The 26,198-nt window shown below is 40.3% G+C and overlaps 1 protein-coding gene across 6 annotated transcripts in view; it reads right to left on the reverse strand.

Annotated features, from left to right (window-relative positions):
* DST (dystonin) overlaps positions 1–26,198 on the reverse strand; it is a 494,203-nt gene that overhangs the window by 435,447 nt on the left and 32,558 nt on the right. For all 6 annotated transcript variants that reach the window (XM_024929292.4, XM_063604922.1, XM_008954352.4 and 3 more), the window contains exon 3: positions 4,284–4,484. In XM_024929292.4, coding sequence (XP_024785060.4) covers positions 4,284–4,484 — 201 coding nt within the window. The remainder of the gene's footprint in view (positions 1–4,283; positions 4,485–26,198) is intronic.

A 26,198-nucleotide genomic window follows, 5' to 3' on the forward strand; every position in this document is an offset into this window, starting at 1 on the left:
AATGGTAGTCCTACTTTTAGTTCTTTAAGGAATCTCCACACTGTTTTCCATAGTGGCTGATATGGTTTGGCTGTGTCCCCACCCAAATCTCAACTTGAATTGTATCTCCCAGAATTCCCACGTGTTGTGGGATGGACCCAGTGGGAGGTAATTCAATCATGGGTGTCGGTCTTCCTCATGCTATTCTCATGATAGTGAATAAGTCTCATGAGATCTGATGGGTTTATCAGGGGTTTCTGCTTTTGCTTCTTCCTTATTTTCTCTTGCCACCACCATGTTAAGAAGTGCCTTTCACCTCCCACGATTCTGAGGCCTCCCCAGCCATATGGAACTGTAAGTCCAATTAAACCTCTTTTTCTTCCCAGTCTCAGGTATGTCTTTATCAGCAGCATGAAAACAAACTAATACAGTGGCTGTACTAGTTTACATTCCCACCAGCAGTGTAGAAGTGTTCCCTGATCACCACATCCACGCCAACATCAACCGTTTTTTGATATTTTCATTATGGCCATTCTTGCAGGAGTGAGGTGGTATCACCTTGCGGTTTTGATTTGCATTTGCCTGATCATTAGTGAAGTTGAGCATTTTCTCCTATGTCTGTTGGCCATTTGTATATCATTGTCTTTTGAGAACTGTCTATTCATGTCCTTAGCCCACTTTCTGATGGGACTGTTTGTTTTTTTTCTTGCTGATTTGTTTGAGTTCATTGTAGATTCTGGATATTAGTCCTTTGTCAGATGTATAGATTGTGCAGATTTTCTCCCACTTTGTGGGCTGTCTCTTTACTCTGATGACTGTTCCTTTTGCCATGCAAAAGCTCTTTAGTTTAATTAAGCCCCAACTATTTATCTTTGTTTTTACTGCATTTGCTTTTGGGTTCTCAGTCATGAAATCTTTGCCTAAGCCAATGTCTAGAAGGGTTTTTCCAATGTTATCTTCTATAATTTTTATAGTTTCAGGTCTTAGGTTTAAGTCCTTAATCTATCTTGAGTTGATTTTTGTATAAGGTGAGAGATGAGGATCGGTTTCATTCTCCTACATGTGGCTAGCCCAAACTTTTCTATTTGTTGAGAAGGGTGTCCTTTCCCTTATTATCACTTTATAATAAGGAAACTGATTCTCAGAGAATTGAAATATCTTGGCAAAGAATACTAAGTGGTTTTTTTTTGGGGGGGGGGTTGTTTTTATTTATTTATTTATTTATTTTTGAGACGTAGTCTCGCTCTATTGCCAAGGCTGGAGTGCAATGGCACGATCTTGGCTCCCTGCAACCTCCAACTCCTGGTTCAAGCGATTATCCTGCTTCCACCTCCCGAGTAGCTGGGATTACAGGCGTGTGCCACCACACCTGGCTAATTTTTGTACTTTTAGTAGAGAAGGGGTTTTGCCATGTTGGCTAGGCTGGTCTCAAACTCCTGGCCTCAAGTGTTTTGCCCACCTTGGTATCCCAAGGTGCTGGGATTACAGGAGTGAGCCACCATGCTCGGCCACCAGGTAGGTATGTTTTTATTCTCTGCTGTCACTGTAACCCTCTCAGATTGTCTGTCCATCTCTTCCTTGCTCAGTCCCTGGGAGACTGATGGCTGTGATCTGCATCACCCAAGTTCCTTTGCCCTCCAGCTTCTAGGTAGGTTGGGTCAACAGGAGATACCACTGAGAGCACGAGCTAAGAGAGCAGTATATTTATTCGCCCTGCTCCCTCCTGACTCACTAGGTTCTGGCAGTAGCTGCAACCCTCAGGCACCATCCTTGTGGAAGGGCTCTTCCATGGCTCCAGCTCTTCCTACCAGGATCAATTAAGACCACTGCCCTCTGCTGCCCCTTAGACCAGGAGTTGAAGGTAAGTAGGCTCCACCTATAGGCTGATGAAGCACCTTAGCCCTGCCCACATTTCTGTAAATAGTGCCTTCATTAAACTCTCTTCAGTTAAATCCTCTTAGTGTGCTGTTTCCTGCAGATACACAGAGCAGGATTTGAACCCACGTGAGTCTTACTGCAGAGACCTCCTTTTTTGCTGGGGTAGCTGCTATGTTGGAGGTTTATACCTAGTGCTGAGAATCAAAACTAAGGGCACCTCACTCTGATAGGAAGGATCAGAAAAGACTTCACCTGACCTATCCGAGCATGAGTCAGTCTCAAAAGATGAATTGAAGTTTACCAGGCAAACAAAGAATAAGGAAAAACATTCGAGGGCAAAGTAGACAGCAGGTTCAAAGTCACAGAGGCATAAAGACTATGTCTTATTAACCAAGGCAGTTATGTAGAGGGCTTGTGAGAGAATAATGATGGTTGAGAGTTTCTAAACTTTAATGATAGTCACTTACTTCTCAATCCTGATCCACATGGGGAGATTAGAAGAAGCAAAGAATTAGCTAGACTCCTGGCAAGAGAAACAATTCACCTATTCCCTACCTTCAACTGATGCCTATTACACAAAATAAGTTCAAATATTTAGCATAATGTACAAGCCCTTTCTATCTAATCTGGCCTCTACCCAACCCACCAGTCTCATGTGCCAGCACCACCTCAAGCTGTTCACTGAGAATGCCATACCCTCCCACATCTCTGTGCTTTTATATATGTTTTTCTCATGCAGAAGATACCTACTTCTACTTTGTACTTGGTAAATTCCTCCTTATCTCTCAGGACTCATCTCAGGTGTCTGCTTATCTGTAAATATTTCTGGAGATCCAAGATGATTCCATAATGCCTTGTGTATAACTCTAGAACAGTACTTTCAAAGCACAGAACATGCATTATAATTGCTTGTTTTCACGTCTGTTGATTGACTCGACTGTGATTTCCTAGTGACCAGGTACTACAGGAAAGTAACAGATGGTAGAGGTACATGCTTGGGTTCTGGAGGCAGGCCACCTAGATCCAAATCCTAAACTCTACCCCAAACAACTAGGTAACCTGAGGCAAGTTATGTATCCTCTCTGGGGCTCAGTTTCATTATCCATAAAATGGGAATCATAACATCTACCTCATAGAATTGTTAAATAAGTGACATAAAATAATGCCTGTTACACACTTAGCCCTCAGTAACTGTTAGTTAACACATATCTGTGTGTCCCTTATTTTCTATATAAAATGCATGTTTGTTGAATGAGTAAATTTTCCTACCATTTCATATTTCTCTGCATAGATACCAAATTCTACTTAGCCTTTGTTTTATTGAATCATGAAAAATAAACCCTCATTTCTAAATATGTACTTTTTTTTCAATTGGTTATGATAAACAGATCCTTTTCTGTAAAGGAATTTAACTTCTTTCCATTGTTGTTGGCCTGGTTACTGAGTCAGACATTCTCTTGGCCTTCGCACAGTCTCCACATGTGCCTGCCACACAGTTACCCCCACAGAAGGGCAGTTCTGTTTCAATAATTTACAAAGACATTTTCAAGCCAAATCTTGATGGCTCCCCTATGTTGGCACGAGAAACAACAACAGGCTCCCCACAGCATAGAGATGAGCCATACAGACACTTTTTTCTAATGCCAAAGCAAATAAAATTATTGCAGTCATAAAATTACTTTACAAGTTTTAAAATGGCATTTTCTAAGCCCCAGCCTTGGTAAAAAGCCCATGAGCCAGAACCAAGGAAAGAAAAATCAGAGCACACAGAACAACGTGCTCAGGATGTGAGAAGGGGATGAAGACCAGCTCCTAGTTGAGCCCTGAGTTTCTGAAGAAAGGTGGCATTGTGGCCAACAGGGCACCAGGTTAGAAAAAGACAATGGTGCTGCCTTATAACAATACAAAGGCCACACCTGAGAAGGCCAGGACACTTAGAGTTACCCTAGGCTGGGTGTGGAGGGACGCACAGGCCTCACTGGCTCAAGAACCTCCAGGAGGAGTTCAGCCACTGCTACTGCCCAAGACTCCAGCCCCACCTTCCTCCACTGCTTCTCCTATCCTGACACTGGTTTTGTTGTCATCCTCTTCATCAGTTCTCTCATTACCACACCTAGATTTGTTGACTCTATGTCCCCATCCTCATTCTAGAACCCCAACTTCAGCAGGGCTGGGAGTTCACCAGCTTTCATATCAGCTGCCTGACAGTGACTAACTCTTGCTTTTTTGTCAACTATCTATCCATCCTAGAACATTCTATGAAACCCTATTCCTTGCTGGAACTCATGTGAGTATGCTGCCACTTGTTGGGAATAACAACAACCTAATTATTCAAAGTTAATCTGATAATGTTTTTAAACTAAAAGAACAACCACATGATTTGACAGTGAATTTAATATTTTTATAAAAGACAGTTCTCTACTTACAGGCCTCCTGATTGAAGCACCTTGAACAGAGTGATAAAATTCTGGCTGGACTCGGCTGCTCTTCTTGATTCTTCGTTTCCTCACTGAAGTTTCTTGCTCACTCTGATGGTGAACTTCCACCACGGGCTTCACTTCTTCCAGACGGGCAGCTGCGGCCGCTGCAACTCGTCTTCTAAGATGCCGAGGGCTTGCTCTGAATCCCTGTGGCAGAAAACACAACCAAGCAAATCCAGATTTGTATTGAGTTAGTCTGGAAGTTCTCCATGGCTAGTTATACAAAGAGCTCCAAAAGTCACTATATTCAGTGAGATCACGTGCACCCCCAAAGTGAGCATGGAGGAGGCTTAACATGCAAGTAAGTTTTCCCCACAAGTGTTCTTTAAAGCACCCCAGTATTTCAGGGCCCAGAGTTATTCTACATTAAGAAATGTTCTTAATTGAGTAAAGCCAGTCCAAAAAAAAAAAGGAGGGAAAAAAAGCAGGTGGGCACACTGCTTGACTGAAGCATCAGGGAGACTGTGAGTGAAGAAGGGTGTTTCCACTTTGGCCTGAAGTAGAGTGTAGGGAGCGGGACAGGATATCATTCCAGGGTAAAGTGCCACTTTACATTCCTGAGAGAGACTCTTTCTGAGGAAGGAAAGAGCAGGAATGCAAAGCATCACTGCAAAACACCACAAAGTGAGGGTTCCAAACTCAAATGGAAGCAATGAGGTGGCACAAAGGGTATGGGTTTGGGCGTCAGATGGGCCCGGGTCCAAATGCTGACTTCTTAATTACAGCTACACAATGTATTAAATATTTCTGAGTCCAACTGTTCTAACCTACAAAATGTATAACATTCCACTCACAGGGCTTTTAAGTTTTAAATAACATAAATATAAGTAAAATTCCAGCTGGGCACAATGGCTCATGCCTGTAATCCCAGCACTTTGGGAGGCCAAGGCGGGTGGATCACCTGAGGTCAGGAGTTGGAGACCAGCCTGGCCAACATGGTGAAACCCTGTCTCTACTAAAAATCAAAAATTAGCTGGTCATGGTGGTGGGCGCCAGTAATCCCAGCTACTTGGGAGGCTGAGGCAGGAGAACTGCTTGAACCTGGGAGGCAGAGGTTGCAGTGAGCCAAGATCATGCCACTGCACTCCAGCCCAGGTGACAGAGTGAGACTCCATCTAAAAAATAAAATAAGATAAAAAATATATATATGTGTGTGTGTGTATCTGTGTGTGTGTGTGTCTGTGTGTGTATATATATATATACATGTAAAATTCTAAGCATGGTATCTGACACATAGGAAGTGCTTAATAAAATTGTCATTTTCCTCTTCTTTTAGAGCAAGATGAGTATAAGGACAACTCAGACAATGGAAACATGTCAGCTAAGTCATATTATGCAGCTGAGAACATGCAATTTTGGAAAATATCAATAATTACATAAAATAGTCTTGGTCCTCGTGGCTTACAATTTACTGGAGAGCAGAAGGAGAAATCTAACATAGAGTTCATAAACACATGGGAATGTGTAATGAAGGGTTAAAGTGGTTAAAGTAGTAGACTCTCAGCGCTAGCAGATCTCAGAGAAGGAAATCAGTGAATGAAGCTGAGTATAGTTACATTTGGCTTAGTTGAGTGGGTGGCATCTGAAGAATGAATTGAATTTATATTGAAGACAAAGGAAACAACATAAGAAATGAATGAATAATACATAGATGATAGACAGATGGGTGGAGTATTTACAACAATAAGAAACGTTATTTGATAACGTGCTGGTATGAGGGTACAAGCTAAATATGGTGGGAAACTAGTGAGAGATAAACACTAAATGATCCAAGAAGTGCTCCTTTCAGTTTGTGTGTCTTCTGAATTTTTGAAGATGTATAAAAGGCTTAAAGTCTGCAGTAAATGAATAAAAAATGAGGAGTAAGAATTTCAGAGGGATAAGCAGTATGAGAAAAGGCGTAATAATGATTCTGTGGGATTCTGAAAGATAAATGTGTACAGTGGGATTCTCACTGAGGGAGCCGGAAGATGGGCTACTGTCCAATTATGGAGAGCCTGTACACCAGGCTGAAGGATATGAAGAAGGACAGAATTTTTTAAAAAGGAGGGGATTAACCCCAGAGTCAAAAGTAGCAATGAGGTCAACAGAAATCGGTAAGGAGAAAATGCAAATGGATTTGGCAAAACCGAGGTCATTGTTTGGGCTCTCCTAATCCATCCGCAAATACATTAGTCTTGTTCCCATCCCGCCCCTGCGTGCAAGCTGAGCTGGTCCTCTTCAACCGAAAATAGTCCCAGAACATCCCCACCACTCCCACGTAACTCAGGAGGTACTACAGCAGCTGCTGGAGAAGAGGATTAAGGAGAAGAGGGAACTGGGCCAAATGCTGAACCAAATTCTAGGGCAGTTTAGACCACACACATCAAAACCAACAACCATACAGGCTGCTTTTTATGCAGCTTCCTGGACATTCCCCATCCACCCACCCGCCCCCTCCACCCTCTACACACACACATTCTCTCTCTCTCTCTCTCTCTGTCTTTCCTTCTGAATCTCATTTTTTAACAAGCTTCTCTGATAATTTTTCTACACTTTGAAGACTAAGAATCTCTAGGAACCAGAGTTTAGTTTGACCACTAGATGGCATTATCTCTCATAGCCCCTGCATTCTAATTCAGAAATTTGGTGTTCTGGTAGAATGAACAAAATATTTGATGATATAGTAGCTTCTGTAATAGTGGAGTAAGTTCAGTACATTTCTTTGGTAAGAATGTAGATTTTCTTATGAGTAATAAGCAACCAGATTTTGCTTAACTGGTATTATTACCAATAGTCCTCAGTGGACTACAAATTCTAGAAACACTTAGGGAGAAAAACTGCATAAAACTTCGCTAAAGTAACCAAATGACAGAGATTAAAACATGCTGGCACAGCCATTCTGCAAAACAATAACTCAGTGAATTCACATCCCTGTATCTACCCTAGAGAAATTCTACCAAGAGTGCCCAGGAAGATATTCAATGCAGAATTATTTATGATATAAAAAATTTTTTTTGAGACAGAATCTTGCTCTGTCACCCAGGCTGGAGTGCAGTGGCGTGATCTCAGCTCACTGCAACCTCTGCCTGCTGGGTTCAAGCGATTCTCCTGCCTCAGCCTCCTGAGTAGCTGGGATTACAGGTGTGCACCACCATGCCCGGCTAATTTTTGTATTTTTAGTACAGATGGGGTTTCACCATGTTGGCCAGGCTGGTCTCAAACTCCTGACCTCATGATCTGCCCAGCTCAGCTTCCCAAAGTGCTGGGATTACAGGTGTAAGCCATCGCATGCGGCCAAAAATTCTAAACCACTTAAATCAGTCTTTCCTAAACTTCAGGCATCTTCATTCCACCTTAACATTTTTTCTCCAGATCTGAGCACTGCCTCAGTTATTTCTGTTATACCCAAATTTACTTGTACTATTTTAAAATAACTATTTATAAGCGCTGTGGTATACTACACAGACTCTGCAGCCACTATCTGGGTTCTAATACTGCCTTTGTCACTTCCTAGTTGTATGATCTCGAATAGTTACTTAATTATTTCCTCACCTATAAAATAAGGATTAAAATAGTAATTCATAGGGTTGCTGAAAAGAATAAAGTAATGGAGGTAAAGTACTTCAAAGAGTACCTAGCACGTAGTAGTACAGAAACATCCACTATAATTACTATGGATATTACTTGTGTGAATAAAATATAGTCTTGAACACAATAGTGTATTATTCATACTATCTAAAAAAGAAATCAGGTGGAAATAGGAAAATGAGTCACATTGCTGGTGTGTCTTGAAGACAGACACATGTGAGGTACCGATCATTAGGAGAGAGTTCTTTGTTACTCTCCAGTGAGTCAAACTACCTGGGTTCAAATATAAAACCAGCTCTATTACTTACTAGGTGTGTGGTCTTGGCTAAATTACTTCTCTGTGCCTTGCTTCTTCTTTAATTTGTCAAATGCATATAACAATACGTCTCTCTTGTAGAGTAATGGGGTGTTTAAATGAGATAATCCACGTTACGTACTCAGAACAGTACACAGCATAGAAAAAATACTTAATACATTATTATCATTATTATTACTGCTTCACTTCCTGGATCTGGCAGCAGCAATTTACACATCAGCAGCTCACAGCTATGATTACAAACACTATAAACAACGATGACCGTTCACCTTTATTTCCCTAAATAACTGTAAGGAATTACAGCTCCTTGATTTATGACACTTTCTTCTCCTAAGTAATATTTTTTAAAAAGCCATGTCTTTTAACAGAGGAAATTTTAGCTTGAAACAGTAGGTGGTGCTATAAGTTCTTCCAGGTGTTAATAAGAGTTACTCTTTTTCTTTTGAGACCGAGTCTAGCTCTGTCGCTAGGCTGGAGTGCAGTGGCGCAATATCGGCTCACTGCAACCGCCGCCTCCCGGGTTCAAGTGATTCTCCTGCCTCAGCCTCCTGAGTAGCTGGGATTACAAGCATGTGCCACCATGCCCAGCTAATTTTTGTATTTTTAGTAGAGATGGGGTTTCACCACATTGGCCAGTATGGTCTTGATCTCCTGACCTCATGATCTGCCCACCTCGGCCTCCCAAAGTCCTGGGATTACAGGCGTGAGCCACCATGCCCGGCCAATAAGAGTTACTCTTCAACCATTAGGTGATGGACACTTGGAAGCCTGTCAGTAGTGGACTTCTATCATTTTTAGGACACCCCAAATTATCAGCACCTTTTGGATAATCATTTCCCAAGATGTGCAGTCGTGTGTGTGTGTGTGCGTGTGTGTGTGGTGTGTATGTGCATGTGTGAGGAACATTTATCATGAGATCTGCTCTCTTCAACCTTTAAGTGCACAATACAGTATTGTTAACTCTAGGTACAATGTTGTATAGTAGATCTTTAGAACTCATTCAGCTGGCATAACGGAAACTTTATACCCATTGAATAGCAACTTCCTATCTCTCCTTCCCTCCAGCCCCTGGCAACTACCATTCTACTCTTTGATTTTATTAATTCAACTAATTTAGATACTTTATATAAATCGAATCATTCAGTATTTGTCTTTCTGTGACTGAGTTATTGCACCTAACATAATGTTCTCCAGGTTCATCCATACTGTTGCATATGCCAGGATTTCCTTCATTTTTTAAGGCTGAGTACTATTCCATTGTATGCATATATTGCATTTTCTTTTTCTCTACTTTTTTTTTTTTAGACAGAGTCTTGCTTTGTCACCCAGGCTGAAGTGCAATGGCACAATCTCGGCTCACTGCAACCTCCACCTCCCGGGCTCAAGCAATTCTCCTGCCTCAGCCTCCCAAGTAGATGGGATTACAGGCACAGGCCACCGCACCCAGCTAATTTTTATATTTTTAGTAGAGATGGGGTTTCACCTTGTTGCCCAGGCTGGTCTTGAACTCCTGACCTCAGGTGATCCACCCATCTCGGCCTTCCAAAGTGCTGGGATTACAGGCGTAAGCCACCACACCCAGCCTATATTGCATTTTCTTTATCCACTCATCTCTCCACGGACATTTAGATTGTTTCCATATCTTGGCTACTGTGAAAAATGCTGCAATGAACATAGGAGCATATATAACTCTTCAAGATCCTGATTTCAACCCCTTTGTACATATAGCCAGAAGTGTGATTGTTGGATCATATGGTAATTCTAGTTTTAACTTTTTGAGAAACCACCATACTGTTTTGCATAGCGGCTACACCAGTTTACATTCCCACCTACAGTGTACAAGGGTTCCAATTTCTCCATAGCCTTCTGATACCAGAGTTAAGAAGAAATTACTAGGCAGATACTCAGGGTACAAAAGTCCTCAGTCAGGTTCTCCCTTTAACGAAAAGCAGCCCCAAATCATTTTCTAACAAAGAACAGCCTGTAAAGTCAAGCTGCAGACATAGACAAGCAAGCTGAGAGCTTTCACAGGTGGATGCCTGCAGGAAAGAACTACCTGGGACTAGACGTGTTCAAAATGATGGCTCCATCTTCCCTTCTCTGCCAGCCACGTGTACAGTAAGAAGAAGACAAAATGGTGCTGGCCAAGGGAAGAGTCATTAGCATAATAATATTAGGGTGGGATAATCAGCCCTCCAGGCCCGCTATGTAGACGTCACACCTGATCAAATCAATCTGTGAGCCCTACAAAAATCAGATACCACCTCCTCAAGCTGGACTATAAAATTCGGGGCGTCCACCGCCTGCCAGCCTTTTCCTCTCAGAAGTCCCCTCTCTCTCACTAGAGAGAGAGATGTTTTTCTTTCTCTTTCTTTTGCCTATTAAACCTCTGCCCCTAAACTCCTCAAGTGTGTCCCTGTCCTAAATTTTCTTGGTGCAAGACAACGAACCCCGGGTATTTACCCCAGATAATGTAGCGGCTTCATTTCCTCATCAACAAACACTTATCTTGTGGCTTATTGATGACAACCATCCTAACAGATGTGAGGTGATAGCTCACTGTAGCTTTTATTTGCATTTCCCAATGATGAGTAATGTCTTCATACATAGTTACACCAAGATGCTCCAGAGCCCACTCTAGATCTTCCCTCTTAATAATAACCCAGTACATCTCATGGGTAATCCCATAACCAAGACTCAGTGAATTCAAATTTCTCTGCTTGGACTGTGAATATTACATGGAGGCAAGTAAAGACTGAAAAAAATCAGGAGTTCATTAGTTCCAATGGCTACACCAAAGACCTTCTGAAGCTGCCTGGTTTTGTTTGTTCTAACCAGACATCCAGTCTTGATTGTGAGTTCCACAATCTAGTTGTATTAAATTCTCTATTGGCTTAAGTCAGACAGTCAGGTCCTGTTACCTACAAATAAAAATCTCTAACGCACACAATTTTTGTTAAAGCTTGCAAGTGGTTAGCTATTTTCCTTGGAGGTTGAATTATCAGACAACCAGGCTGTTTGGTTGTGTATGTGTAGATGGGCATAAAAAGGGAGGAAATATTAATAGCAATAATTTACTTAGCGCCATTTAGGCACTTAGCCTATATACACCCTGCAGAAACAAGCAAACAGGCTTTTCAGGGTTAAGTAATCTGCTTAAAGGCAAAAAGTTGCAATTAGAAAAGCCCAGATTAGAACCCAGGTTTATCTAACTCCAACCAGTGCCCTTCAACATTCTGCTCTTATGTAAAGAGATTATAAGGCAGTCATGCATTCAGAATTAATCTTCTACATGTATCCACAGGACTGGAGTGCTCAGGAATATATGTTGACTGATTAAAACAAGAAAAGATCTATTAACAATTTAGATGAATGAGGCAGAAATTGGAAAAAAAATAACATTTTTAGGTAAGGATTATTGTTTTATAAGGTCAAACTACTGTCAAGTTTACTGATTACGCATCTGGAAAGAGGAAAAATTAACACATTGACCCATTGAGCATTGCTATAGAATTACTTTTCAGCCTGGGCAACATGGTCAAACTCCGTCTCCACCAGCCGGGCGTGGTGGCACACGCCTATAATCCCAGCTATTTGGAAGGCTGAGGCACAAGAATTGCTTGAGCCCAGGGGCGGAGGTTGCAGTGAGCCAAGATTGCACCACTGCACTCCAGCCTGGGAGGCGGAGTGAGACTTCGTCAAAACAAAAAAAGAAAATACATATATATGTGTGTGTATATATATATATATATATATACACACACACACACACACGTATATATACACACATATATGTATATATAATGTTACTTTTGTGTTATACAAGATATAAATTTACCATATGTAAATATTATAAAGCTCAATAAGCTGCTACTTATAAAGTCTATAATGCTCCATTAAAAAATCAAAAGATTCCCTTCATCCCAGGCTAGAAATAAAGTGTATCGTAGAAGCTCTTTGATCCATGGATAAAATTTGAGAGAGATGAAGAGGGCAGTCAACGAACTTGGATGCGGAAAAAATATGCCTTGATTTTCAATAACTTATAATTGAAATTTAAAATATGGTTCAATTATGAATGTAGGCCATAAACCTGGTATCATCAACAGTACCTGTGACTTTTGCCACCAAAAGTCATCATAGATTTAAATATTAAGTTGTAGTGCCTGCAGATCTCTTGAAATACTATTTATACTTGTTACTTCAAAATCACAGTAGTTAGTAAATGTGCCACTGTCAGAGGCGTTTGAACCAGAGCAACTCCACCTTAAACAGGAGCTAGGTAAAATGAGGCTGAGACCTACTGGGCTGCATTCCCAGACGGTTAAAGCATTCTAAGTCACAGGATGAGATAGGAAGTTGGCACAAGATACGGGTCGTAAAGACCTTCCTGATAAAACAGGTTGCAGCAAAGAAGCTGGCTAAAACCCACCAAAACCAATATGGCAATGAGAGTGACCTACGGTCGTCCTCACTGCTACACTCCCCCCACCGCCATTACAGTTTACAGATCCCATGGCAAGGTCAGGTAGTTAACCTATATGGTCTAAAAGGGGGATGCATGAATAATCCACCCCTTGTTTAGCATATAATCAAGAAATAAGCATAAAAATGTGTAACCAGTAGCCCTCTGGGGTGCCCTGTCTATGGAATAGCCATTCTTCTATTCCTTTACTTTCTTAATAAACTTACTTTCATTTTACTCTATGGACTCACCCTGAATTCTTTCTTGTGGGAGATCCAAGAACCCTCTCTGGGGGTCTCAATCAGGACTCCTTTCCTGTAACACCACTAGATCTTGTTATTCAACGCATTAATTAAAAAGTACCTATACTGCTGTCAAAAATATTTCTAATAACTTATATTTCAATGTAATTGGTTTCTTTCATAGTTCTGTCTTTTATCCATGTTTGCCTTTTTTTGTTGGTCACAAGCTAGGCTACGTTTCCCAGCCTCCCCTGCAGTTAGATAAGGCCATGTGACTGAGCTCTAGCCAATGAAATGTGTATATATGTAAGCCATTTCTGGACCTAGCATATAAACACTTCCCACAGCCACTTCTCCATGCTCTTCTCCTCTTTTGGCCAGCATGACCTTTGAAGCAACCATGCTTCCAGCAGCCCAAGTCCCTGAATAACTACATGAAAGAGGCCACTCTACCAACCTGTTTACCACACCTGTACCTTTAAATAAACAACAAACAAACAGATTTGTATTTTGTTTGAGCCAATGAGTATATATTTGCTATAGGAGTTTGCACTACCCAGACTCACTGGTTCTCAAACTTTATCAAGCATCAGAACCACCTTGAAGGCTCATTAAAATACAGACTTCTGGGCCACACCCTCGGAGTTTCTGATTCATTAAGTCTGGGATAGGGCTAAGAATCTGCATTCCTAACAAATCCTCCAGTGATGCTGATGCCACCATCATGTGAGTACAGTCTGAGAAACCAAAGGTCCTGCCCCTTACTGTGTGGTGAATGAGTAGTTTTGGTCTTAATAATACTGTATCCCATTGTGCTATATGCAGGGGGACCCTCAGGATTAGAGCAATTTAACTGTTTGTTGTTTTAATAACCCTACATTAAAAGATTGGTCCTGGAAGTCACTTTGTCAGCGGGGAAAAAAAATAATGTATCTAGAAGATACCTTTCTGTTTTCAGAGAGAATGTATTCCCTGGCAAGTAAAGGAAAGTGGGGCAAAATATTACCTTTTTAAAATCTTTTCTAATAACTAGTCATTGTTTGGTATAGAACATTGGTCCCTGGAGGTATGATGACAACAAAAAGTCTGTTTTGGAAAAGTCTAAGGAACTGCACATTTCTTTTTATTTATTATTTTATAGAGATGAGGTCTCGCTCAGTTGCCCAGGCTAGAGAACAGTGGTGTGATCATAGCTCACTGTAGCCTAGAATTCCTGGGCTCAAGTGATCCCCCTTCTTCAGCCTCCTGAGCAGCTGGGAATACCTGTATGCACCACTACATCCACTTAATATTTTAAAGAGACAAGGTCTCACATGTTGCCCAGGCTGGTCTCAAACTCCTGGCCTCAAGAAATCCTCCCACCTGAGCCTCCCAAAGTGCTGGTATTATAGGCATGAGCCACTGTGCCTAGTTGAATTGTACATTTATTTTATTTTATTTTATTTTATTTTATTTTATTTTATTTTATTTTATTTTATTTTATTTTATTTTATTTATTCATTTTGAGATGGAGTCTCACTCCAGCACCCAGGCTGGAGTACAGTGGCATGCTCTCAGCTCACTGCAACCTCCACCTCCTGGGTTCAAGCAATTCTTCTGCCTCAGCCTCCCAAGTAGCTGGGATTACAGGCATATACCACCACACCTGGCTAATTTTTATATTTTCAGTAGAGACAGGGTTTCACCATGTTGGCCAGGCTAGTCTTGAACTCCTGACCTCAAATGATCCACCCACCTCGGCCTCCCAAAGTGCTGGGATTACAAGCATGAGCCCCTGTGCTCGGCCTGTACATTTATTTTAGATAAACTTTCACAGGTTAGTAATACAGTGTTTATTTCATATTGACTGATATTATATCAACTGCTTATTAGTTCCTGCTGGTAAGAAGCACCGATTTAAACAATCAGAGAGCCTTAATGTTTTCTAAATTGCAAATGAACTACAACTTAGGTGCAGTTTTGTAAATGAAAATATTTTAAAATCTCTTAATAATGTCAAACATTCCCTTCTTAAACAAAAGGCTCCACCCACAGTCCCTGCTGCCTGAGGAAGCATGTTTTGTACTGTAGCCTCACACCCCTCCAGTTATGGTTGCTGGTTCCTGACACTTAGGCTGTGTCTATCAGAGTTTTTCCTTTGAGAGTCTGAGAAAAACTGAGAGCCTGGGCTGCTTAGCATAGAGGCTGCAAGGGAGGAAGGGAAGGAGGAAGGGAGGGAATTAACTCTATAGATCAGTGCTTCTCAAACTTTAATATGTACATGGATCACCTGGAAATCCTATTAAAATGCAGATTCTAATGCAGTGGGTCTGAGTGGGGCCTGAGAGTCTGCTTTTCTAACAGGCTTCCAGGGTATTCTGATGCTGCTGGTCTGCAGACCAAACTTTGAGTAACAAGGACGTAGAAGGATTCATGGAAACTGTGTGCCCCTGGTATAGGCTGAGGCTATCAGGGGCCAGAAATCATAAGTGAAAAGGGCAAAAGGAAAAGAAGCAGCTAGTGGAGTGGAACGGAGTCATTCCTATGGCATCTCGCTACTGCAGGGAGTGAGGCCTTTAATCTGTAACCAACTTCCAGTTCTATCCATGTAAAGCCAGACCCTCGTATGGATCTTTTTCTTTGATTTCCATTAAATTATACATACAACATGCCTTAAAATATAGTATGTCTCTGATTCTGCATCCAAATGAGCCTAAGACACTAAACACAGTCTTGGATGCGGGTGGGGAAAAGACTAAACAAAGACTACGAGGTTGAAGCTACTTGAGATACAGCATCTTCTCCTTTAAAGAGCTTAAAGTGCTTTTTAATTATAAATGTTAGATTAGCCCAAGCAGGGATCATAGTGTACACTCAAAAAAAAACTACATTTTCTTTCCTGGTCGACCTCTGAAATCCACAATGAGGGGTTCCTTTTCTCTCAATACTACATAAGATTTTGTGTAGATCCTATAATTTTTCTGGTCATTCTCAGATAATTAAAAAGTCTCCCAACCACTTCTAGTCACAAAAGCATACCATTCCAATGAGGTCACATCACTCCTTTTGGTTTCCTCCTAGATGGGGTTTAAAGTGACTCCAGGCTCTTTCTCCCAAGACAGCTGTAAGAAATATTCATGTATCCTTTGCCCCAACAAATTCTGGGAGAGCAGGCTGTTTCCAGTGCAGCCCTTTCTGCTCATTCCATCATTAGAACAGTGGTCCAGCCACAGTCTCTGGCCCTTTGGAATTATTATGGAGTCTTGGGGTCGGGCGCAGCACACTGCTAAGACATTCCCCAGTCTCTAATCCTGACCTGTCTAACAGAGTAGCTACTAGCCACATATTTTTATTTAAATTTTAATTAATTAAAATTAAATTAAAATTTCAACTTTTCAAGCATGCTAGCCATATTCTAAGTACTCAATATCATATGTGGCTAGTAGAGACCCTATTGGATAATACAGATAAAACATTTGTGTTCTCACAGAAAGTTCTACTGAACAGCACTTCTTTAACCTCTCACAGATGAAACCTTAGCCTTTATCCATATACCTAAAATCGGTGATGGCTGACTATAACTATCAGCATAGACTAACGGCTACAGCAAGCAACACCAAAACCTCAGGAGCTTAACACAATAAAAGTTTATGCCTCGCTCATGTCACGCATAGATCAGCAAGTGGGGGTGGTGCTCTGCTCCACAGAGTCATTTAGAACACCAGGCACCTTCCATCTATGGCTTTTTAGGTCCTCAATATCCTCTCCACTCTGCTGGATTATGGAAACTAGGGCCAGGATTGTGTGCATGGTTTCAGTACACCAGACCTGTAAATGGCACACATCATTTCTTACATTTCATTAACTAGAACCCATTTACAAGGTCATCACCAAGTTGCAAGGGAAGCTAAAAAATTAGTTATGTGCCAAGAATAAAAGAACACAGACATTGGTGAGCAAAACACAGTCTACCACAGAGCTGGTGGCAAAATCAAATTTATAGCTACCTCCTACATAGGGCTCTACTCCTCTCTCTGGCAATGTGAGCCTTTCTGACTACAACTATTGGGGCCTCAAACAAAACTAAGACAAAAAGAGCTCCATTGACACATCTTATTACATAGCCAAACAGAATCTGAGTCCCATTTATCTAACACTTTTCCAGCATTGTTCAGCTCCTAACTACATTCAACTCTCTTTAATTCTTTACAGCTCCATAAACAATTATTTCTACTTATCAAGCATTTCCTATGTGCCAAATACTATGCATGCATTATCTCACTATTTCTTGTAATATTCCTAGTAGGTAAATACTTTTTCAATGCCCATTTTACAGATAAGGAAATGGACACTTAGAAGTTTGCCTAATACTTTCTAAGTATCTGCTCGAGGACTGAAACTCAGCAACCTGATATGTGCTCTCCACCAAAGGTCAGCAAACTATCACTCTTCGGACAAACTGACCCACCATCTGTTTTTGCAAAGTTTCATTGGAACACAGCCATGTCCATTCATTTACATATTGTCTATGGCTACTTCTCTGCCACAAACACAGAGTTAAGTAGCTGCAACAGAGATCATATAACCTGCAAAGTCAAAAATACTGTACTTATTATCTGGCCCTTTACAGAAAAATGTGGCCAACCCCTGCTCTATAGCACCCTGTAGGGCCTTGAGCACTCTGTTTCTAACACAGACTGAAAAATAATTTTGACTTGATGTTTTGGTCTGCTAATCTGTACTCGCAGTCAACAACCTAGTCTATGAAATATAAGGTCAGCCTAATTTCTCTCTGGCAGCCATGTCTACTCCATCTGTTTGTAGTTTCTAGGCAGATCAAACAGCATCTGTTATGTTATTTCATCAAACACATAGATGATGCAGTTGGATTATTTTTCTAATCTGATGATTTTTTTTATATTTAGACTGCAACTACCAGGCAAAAGTCTGCACAAATTTTATCAACCCTACTGTAATCCTTTATCCTTCCCATCTCCAGCTTTGGTTTTTAGGGATAAAGTCATTAGCCACTGAATGACAGCAGACTTTTATGAACAGTGGCTGTTCAGTAAGCCAGGGTTTATTCTGTTGAAATTGCCCTACACTCTTATTTTTTCTTAGACTGAATTCATCAACTTCATGTTTTGTACCAAAATAAACCATAAAAAGAAAATAAATATGCTTGGCTTTCAGGCATATTTATGGAACCAACAATGCATCCATATTAAGTATGGAACCAACAATGCACCCATATTAAGTATGGAACCAACATTGCATCCATATTAAAATTAAAGGAGGGTAGAAATTACACTATATTCAAAACTACAACTAGTCTGGATAATGTGGGGCATACCCCACATTTTCCCCCATTCCTTGGGCCAGTTGCTGAGAGGGTGGCAGCATGGCTTTTAGCTGGGAATTGCCCTCCAGCCTAAGAGCTAGCTGTCACATCCCGTCCCCCAGGCCAATGCTGGTCAACAGGGAAGGGCTAGTGATTGCTTCAACTAGGGACAACTCTGAAACTTCCTGTGGGATCTTGGGGCCATTGGCATATGCAACATAATTCCTCCCTGGCCCAATCCTGCTTCCCTCACTATTTTAGGGTGTTTTTCCCGAGGGCACTCCCCAATAAATCTCCTGCATAGAGTCTCCATCTCAAAGTCTATTTTCCTGGGAAGCTGACCTGAAACACAGTCTGATTTCCTGAACAGTGCCATCAATGACTTACGAACCATATTTAATATTCAATGACAAGAAGGATCCAGCAACAAAGAGCTTCTAGAGGACAGGAAACTCATCAATACAAAAAATGAGAGTAATGGCAAAACACTGGGCAATATACACATCAAAAACAGGTAACAGTAACCATATGAAAAAGCAAAGTGGGAATAGACAAGAGTTCTAGAGAGAAACAAGCTCCATTCAAAGCTAAGGAAGGCAAATGAGGAAGGCTGACTGAGAAACAGGAGCAGCAGTCAGTGCAATCTGCTCTTGCGGCAGCCAGAGCTCAGCTTCTCTCAGCAACGGGCCCACAGCCCCGGGCACAGACAGTCATGCGCAATGACAGACTCTATAAATAGCTGTGCCACCAGCAAATCATAACCCAGCCTTCATAATTATAGACCAAGGGATTTTATAGATGATTCTTTAAATGTGAGCACAATCTGTTTGCATGCAGCCTTTTCTGAGATACTACTCACAGACATTATCACTAGTGACCATGTCTACAAATAAAAAGAGTCACGGTTTAAAAATATGTATATCTAAGATAACGTCCTTCTCAAGACAAGAACTTAGGAAATATAAAATAAAAAAGCATGTTTTATGGGGCATTTACAACTTCCCAACTGCAAATTCTGAGAAGCCAAATAGCACCCAAACAGCAAGATTTCTGAAGTGGTAAATGTTCACACTAAGCAAAGGCCAGGAACACTAATCAGAAGAAGACAGCTTAGAGGGGTGTGGTGAGAAAAGAAAATGGGCCACAAAAAGAGCACAGGAAGGAAAGTCAACTGAGATAGATGAGGTTGTGCAGCCCACTGAGTGTGCAGCACAAAATACGGGGGTGGAGAGTGAAGACAGGGACAGAAAAAAAGGTAAGAAACAAGATGAAAAAAAGAAAGGAAAAAAACATGTGCTAATGTGCAATAAGTCACAGCAAAGTCCTAACTGAGTCTATTTCAAGGGCATCCTTAAGTGACTTTTAATACCACTACAAAATCAGTCTTTGGAGACAAAAGTCAATGTATCAGGCAGTACATCAGAAATCACTCAAGACACAAGAGAGGACAAGAAGACAGAATAAAGACCTAAATGTATATGCAAACTGAACTGTTAATACTTTACGCAAGGGAAGAATGAGTGGTTAAACTAATCTTACAACGATAGCCATATCAATAGCAACCCCAACAAACTATTCTCCAGTAATATCTTTGTCTTCAGATACAATGTAATCCTAACACTTTCTCTGAGAATTTCCTGCATTGAAGCCAACCCTATCATGACTGAGGCAGGCTAAGCCATAAGGCAGATGGGAAGATGGAAGATAGTTTAGACGGTTCAGATAGTTCATATAGTTCAGACTAGCTCAGATGGCAGATAGGTGATAGGGAGGAAGTAACAAGACAAGTCGGCTAAGCGTCATGAATTGTACAGGCAAGAGCTCATACATCAGCACAGCCATGAGAGGATCCATGAATCAAATCCTCAGAGCCAGGCAGAGAAGAGCCATAGGACACTAGGTGATTAGTTCAAGCACAGCAGGACCTGGACAGCCATAAGAGGTAGAAGCCCTAAGACCCCTGAGTGTCCTCCTGTTGCACACACCCTCCCCAGAGTTCCTGAACCTCCCCCAGGATCTAGAAACTACAAAGTATTGGACCTTCAGTTGGCAACTCTTCTGACTGCTCAGTGCCCACTTTCTACTGGTTGTTAAATATTTTGAGCATCACTCCTGCCAGTGCCCAAACTTAACAAAAGCTATTCAAGACCTGGGTGCAATGGTTCATGCCTGTAATCCCAGCACTTTGGGAGGCCAAGGCGAGCCGATCGCTTGAGCCCAGGAGTTCGAGACTAGCCCGGGCAACATAGTGAGACCCTATCTCTACCAAAAATACAAAAAATTAGCTGGGTATGGTGGCGCAAACCTGTAGCCCCAGCTACCTGGGAGGCTGAGGTGGGGGGATCTCCTGAGCCTGGGGGGTCGAGCTGTAGTAAGCCATGATGGGGCCACTGTACTCCAGCCCTGAGACAAGATCTTCTCTCTCTCTCTCTCTCTCTCTGTCTCACACACACACACACACACACACACACACAAACAGAGAGACAGAGAGAGAAAAGCTATTCAGGCTTTTGGGCTGGAGTTCCAGGCAGGATTTCAAGTCCCAAAGGTGAGCTACATTACTAAGGTAGGGAAGCAGCATTCACTGGGCCCCCATGAAATGGATGCTTGCCAAGACTCGCCATCAAGCCCCAGGCATGCTAAAAAAAAAAAAAAAAAAAAACAGGCAGAGGCTCCTAACACACACTGCTCGGACCAGGTATTTCTCAGAAACAGCAATAGCCCACTGAGGATACACACAGCAGAAAGGACTGACCACTCCTGCCCACTGTCTGGGGGCTGAACCTTTGCCCTTGCATAGATCAAATGTGTATTTGGTCTGTGTTCAAGTCTTAAATGCTTTTTCTGGCAGCACATTCTCTCTCAAAAATCTGCTTACTCTGAAGACACACTTAGCAAGAAAGGAGAAAAAATATTTTCATGACCTAAAATCTTCTGATAATTTATGCTGAGTAAAGACAGAGAAAAAGCAGAAGGGAAAGCCAACAGGAGCAGGTTTTAAACAAAGATGGTTAATCAAAGGTTTGTGAGAAATGCTTGTGGCTAGTCCATTTTGTGGTGGCTACAGCATTTTTTACTGTTCATTTCTGCTCTGTCTTTGACAATGCATTACATGGATATCTGCATAAACTGTGCATAAGAAGTCACCTTGTATTGACTCCTTTTCCTAAGATGATGTTACTGAATCCAGATCAGTAGCTAAAAGCTTTGAAGAGATTTTTGTTACCTTCTCTTGCCCCTCTTGCAGTTATTTAGGCAAGAGCTATGAACTTTTTAACCTGAATCATATTATTCCTGTTGACTTTTCCCAGTAGACTGATTTAAAAGAAGTTTATTTCAATGTGGCTTTTTAAATAGCACTTACCACAGTTTGACTTATCATGGATATGAAAGGGAGGGACAGCTTCTTTTTCATCTTTGTGTCCTTCATTGCTCCGACTTATGTTTGGGCACAAAATAGACTCTCAATATGCTTTGGGTTTGATTTTTCCTTTTTAAAGATCTACTTGTGTGAAAATTTCAGAAAAAAACAAATTAGAAACTAAATCCACCTAAAATTGCAACCCTTTTTTGAACCCTATAAATAAGTGTGAATGTCCCTGTTTTGAATCTTCAAATACATCCCTCTAGAGTAATCACTGTGATGTTAGTTCCTATCATCTTGACTTCTCCTATAAAAATAATTCAACAAAAATGGGATCTTGTTTTATATATATGTTTTCTACATTGCTCTTTTTATGACATTTCAGGTGTACATTCTTTTTTTTTTTTTTTTTTTTTTTGAGACAGAGTCTTGCTTTGTCACCCAAGCTGGAATGCGGTGGCATGATCTTGGCTCACTGCAACCTCCACCTCCCGGGTTCAAGTGATTCTCCTGCCTCAACCTCCTGAGTAGTTAGGATAACAGGCACGTGCCACCACTTCCAGCTAATTTTTGTATTTTTAGTAGAGACAGGGTTTCGCCATGTTGGTCAGGCTAGTCCCAAACTCCCAACCTCAAGTGATCCACCCACCTCGGCCTCCCAAAATGCTGGGATTACAGGCATGAGCCACCACACCCTCTTTTTTACAACTGAATAATTTTCTAGTTTATGCACGTACCATACTTAACTATTTTCCTACTGACTAGAATTCGGACATTTTAATTTTTTTCCAGTATAAACAGTGGAATAAACAAAATATCTTCAACTAAATCTTCTTTACTTAGAAGTGGTATTTCCAGTCCATAGGAAAAAGTTTGAGAGATACTACAGGTACCAACTTTGTCTCTAAAAATGTACCAAATTACATTTCTAGCAACACTATGAAAGTGCCTTTTCAATTCTATTATCTCCATCAACACTGGATAATATAAATCTTTATATCTGTTGCCTATGTGATGGACAAAAGGCATTTTGGCATGCACCTGTAATCCCAGCTACTTGGGAGACTGAGGCAGGAGAATTGCTTAACCCGGGCGACAGAGGTTGCAGTGAGCTGAGATCGCGCACTCCTGCACTCCAGCCTGGGTGACGGAGTGAGTTTGAATTTGCGTTATTTATTGGTAAAGTTAAAAATCTTTGTATATTTTTATAAGCCATTTTTTTCTCTGAATTGTCTGAATTTTTAAATTATTTTTTATATTTTTATAAGCCATTTTTTTCTCCGAATTATTTTCTTCTCTGAATTGTCTGTTCACATGCTTTGCTCATTTTTGTACAACTTATATGTATTTCTTATTGATTTGAGAAGTTTTTTATATAATATGAATAAAATAATTTACTACATATGCAGCAAGTATTTTTGCCTAGGTTGCAATCTGTCTTTTCATTTTGTTGTACATAAGTTTAGAATTCTTTTATTCAAAACTGCCAATCTTTTCCTTTATGACTTTTAAATGTTTGTCCTAGAAAGCTTTTCCCAACTGCAAAATTATAAAACATTCTCCTATACCTTCTATTTTTTTAAATCCTGTAAATGTACACTTATAATCCATCTGGAATTAATCATATGTACATTTTAATCCATATGAAATTAATTTTTAAGTATAATGTGAGAGACACAACTAATTTTATTTCCTGCCAAGTGGGTAACATCATCTACTTAACTATCCTTTCTCCAATGAATTTATTTTATTCATTTTTAAATTTCCTAAATATGTTAACTTTTTATTACAGAAAATTCCAAAATATAAAAAGATTTAAAAAAGAACCCTAAGTACCTATCACCCAACTTTAACAACCATTAGTGCCTCTCTATTGATTTCAAATGCCCATCTTTATCATTTACTAAACTCCTACATATATTTGGATATATATATTTGGGCCAGGCAAGGTGGCTTACACCTGTAATCCCAGCACTTTGGGAGGCCAAGGCAGGCAGATCACTTGAGCCCAGGAGTTTGAGGGCAGCCTGGCCAACATGGTGAAACCCCATCTCTACTAAAAATACAATAATTAGCCAGGCATTTTGGCATGCACCTGTAATCCCAGCTACTTGCGAGACTGAGGCAGAAGAATTGCTTAACCCGGGAGACAGAGGTTGCAGTGAGTTGAGATCCCACCATTGCACTCCTGCACTCCAGCCTGGGTGACGCAGTGAGACTCTGTCTCCAGGAAAAAAGAAGGATATATATATCTAAACACTCTGCTCTACACCACTTCAATCAATGTGGTTATTTTTACAGCAATTATATAAACACATAAAAATTTTGATAAAAACAACAAAAATATAGACTGTTTACACTGCATTGCAATGAGATAAAAAGTGTAGTAAGATACAGGCTAGCTACTGTAACAAAGAGATCCAAAAGTACAGCTATTAAAATAAGATCCAGTAACCAAGGGATCTAAGAACCCAAGATCCTACTCTATCACTGCTCAGCCTTCCCCTCCAATATTACTTGCCCACAGGATTGAAGCTAGTTTACCACCACAATTCCTTCCCAGGCATGAGAAGAAAGGGGCTATAGGACGCAAGCTGATTATTTTAAGGGCTTGACCTGGAATGTGTATATATCACCTCTACTTATATCCAATCGGCCATAACTTAGCCATAGAGTCACACACATCTGCATGAAAGGCTGGGAAATGAAGGCTCTAGCTCACCCACCATGCGCCCAGCTACAACCAGGACATTTCTATTACAAAAAGAAAAGAATAATTCTTGGTAGAAATTCATAGTCTCTACTACAGTGAGCAACCGTTAAAAATTTTTTGGATCACGGAGTTTCATTGGTTGTCTATAAAAAGTACTTCAAAGCACTGCCAAATTTAAAAGCGAATTATGCAGCTTTATTTTATACAAAGACAAGAGTTCCAAAATTACTAACTTTCAGTAATAGCAAGATGCCATCAACAGCGGTTTTTCTTTTTCTTTCTTTCTTCCTTTTTTTTTTTTTTTTTTTTTTTTGAGACAAGGTCTTGCTCTGTCACCCAGGCTGGAGTGCAGTAGCACTATCACCGTTCACTGCAGCCTCAACCTCCTGGGATCAAGTGATTCTCCTGCCTCAGCCTCCGGAGTAGCTGTGACCACAGGAACACAAAACCACGCCCAGCTAATTTTTTTTTTTTTTTTCACAGAGACAGGGTTTCCCTACGTTGCCCAGGTTGATCTGGAACTCCTAGGCTCAAGAGATCTTCCCACCTTGACCTCCCAAAGTGCTGGGATTACAGGCATGAGCCACCACGCCCAACAGAGCAGCAGACATTTTTAAACAAACAAATCAAACAAATAAAGGTGATATTTGAACAATGAATGAGAAAGGAACTGCTCTTTTAAATTTGTGGAACAGAAAGAGCGTTTCAAAAATATGAATTTGAATATATTTCTACTAACATGTGATTCTGTTCCTCCCAAAGAATATAGGTTTATAATCTAGAAAAGCTCTAATTTTGCAGATTTTAAAATTTGAAAATAGAGTTTTCTAATATGTTTTAAAGCCAACTAAATGCAGATCTTCAGTGAGTTCTGTAATCATTTGTTAAAAGTAGAAATATCAACACCTTCAGATTATAAGAAAATCAGTTGACATCAAGAAAGATGAAAATTTGCTAGTAAATTTTATTTTTAAATAACTTTGCATAATCTATGGATTAACTTGAAAAACAAATATCGTGATTAGTAAGAGCAGTTATCAATGCATTTCTTCCATTTGAATCTTTTTTTGAGATAGCAATGACTAAAATCAAATATCAAAATAAACTGACTTTAAAACCAGATATTGAATTACTAATTCACATAGTGTTAAAGATTTTTTAAAATAATGAAGCACATTTAACTGCATTTTTCTCATGTTGAAATCTGTTTTACATAATATATTAGAATAGGTGTATATGTATATAATTGATACGTAAATACATATACATATTGAGTGTGCATGCTCAAATTTATTTCACTGGTGGGGGTGCAATCAAAACTGTGAAGACTCCCGGCAGAAAAGGATCTTTTTGTTATTTCGTATATTTATCTTCAACATATAAAAAAGGAAGAAAAATCTAAATGGACTATAACCATAGAAGATACAAAAGAGGATAGGAGAAAGATCTAACATGAAAAAAGGTTCTAGGCACAAAGACTTTGCACACATAGCCCCCATTAAATGCTAAACACACAGCACTGAATTATTATATTGCTGTTTACAAAATTATTTCCTTAAATACATACATATATACGTATGTATCCTTTCTCCATATATATATATATCATTAAAATATATAAGTTCCTATTCCCATTGACTATTAAAATCTCTGTTTTCCCATGCACTGATTCAGTTAGCACTCCCATTTCCAGAAGCATACTGCTTATGTTAAAAAGGGCTATGTGTGTACAGTCAAGTTCTATCTAACCTACAACAGGTCATTCCTATATTTTTCAAATTATTCTAAGAAATAGAAAAAGATAAAAATTTTCTCATCAGGCCAGCCCATGGAGCTGCAGCCGCCCTTCGTTCCCTCCTCACCTTCCCTAC

Source organism: Pan paniscus, chromosome 5 (genome assembly GCF_029289425.2).
Source record: "Pan paniscus chromosome 5, NHGRI_mPanPan1-v2.0_pri, whole genome shotgun sequence".
In the NCBI taxonomy this organism is placed as follows: Eukaryota; Metazoa; Chordata; class Mammalia; order Primates; family Hominidae; genus Pan; species Pan paniscus.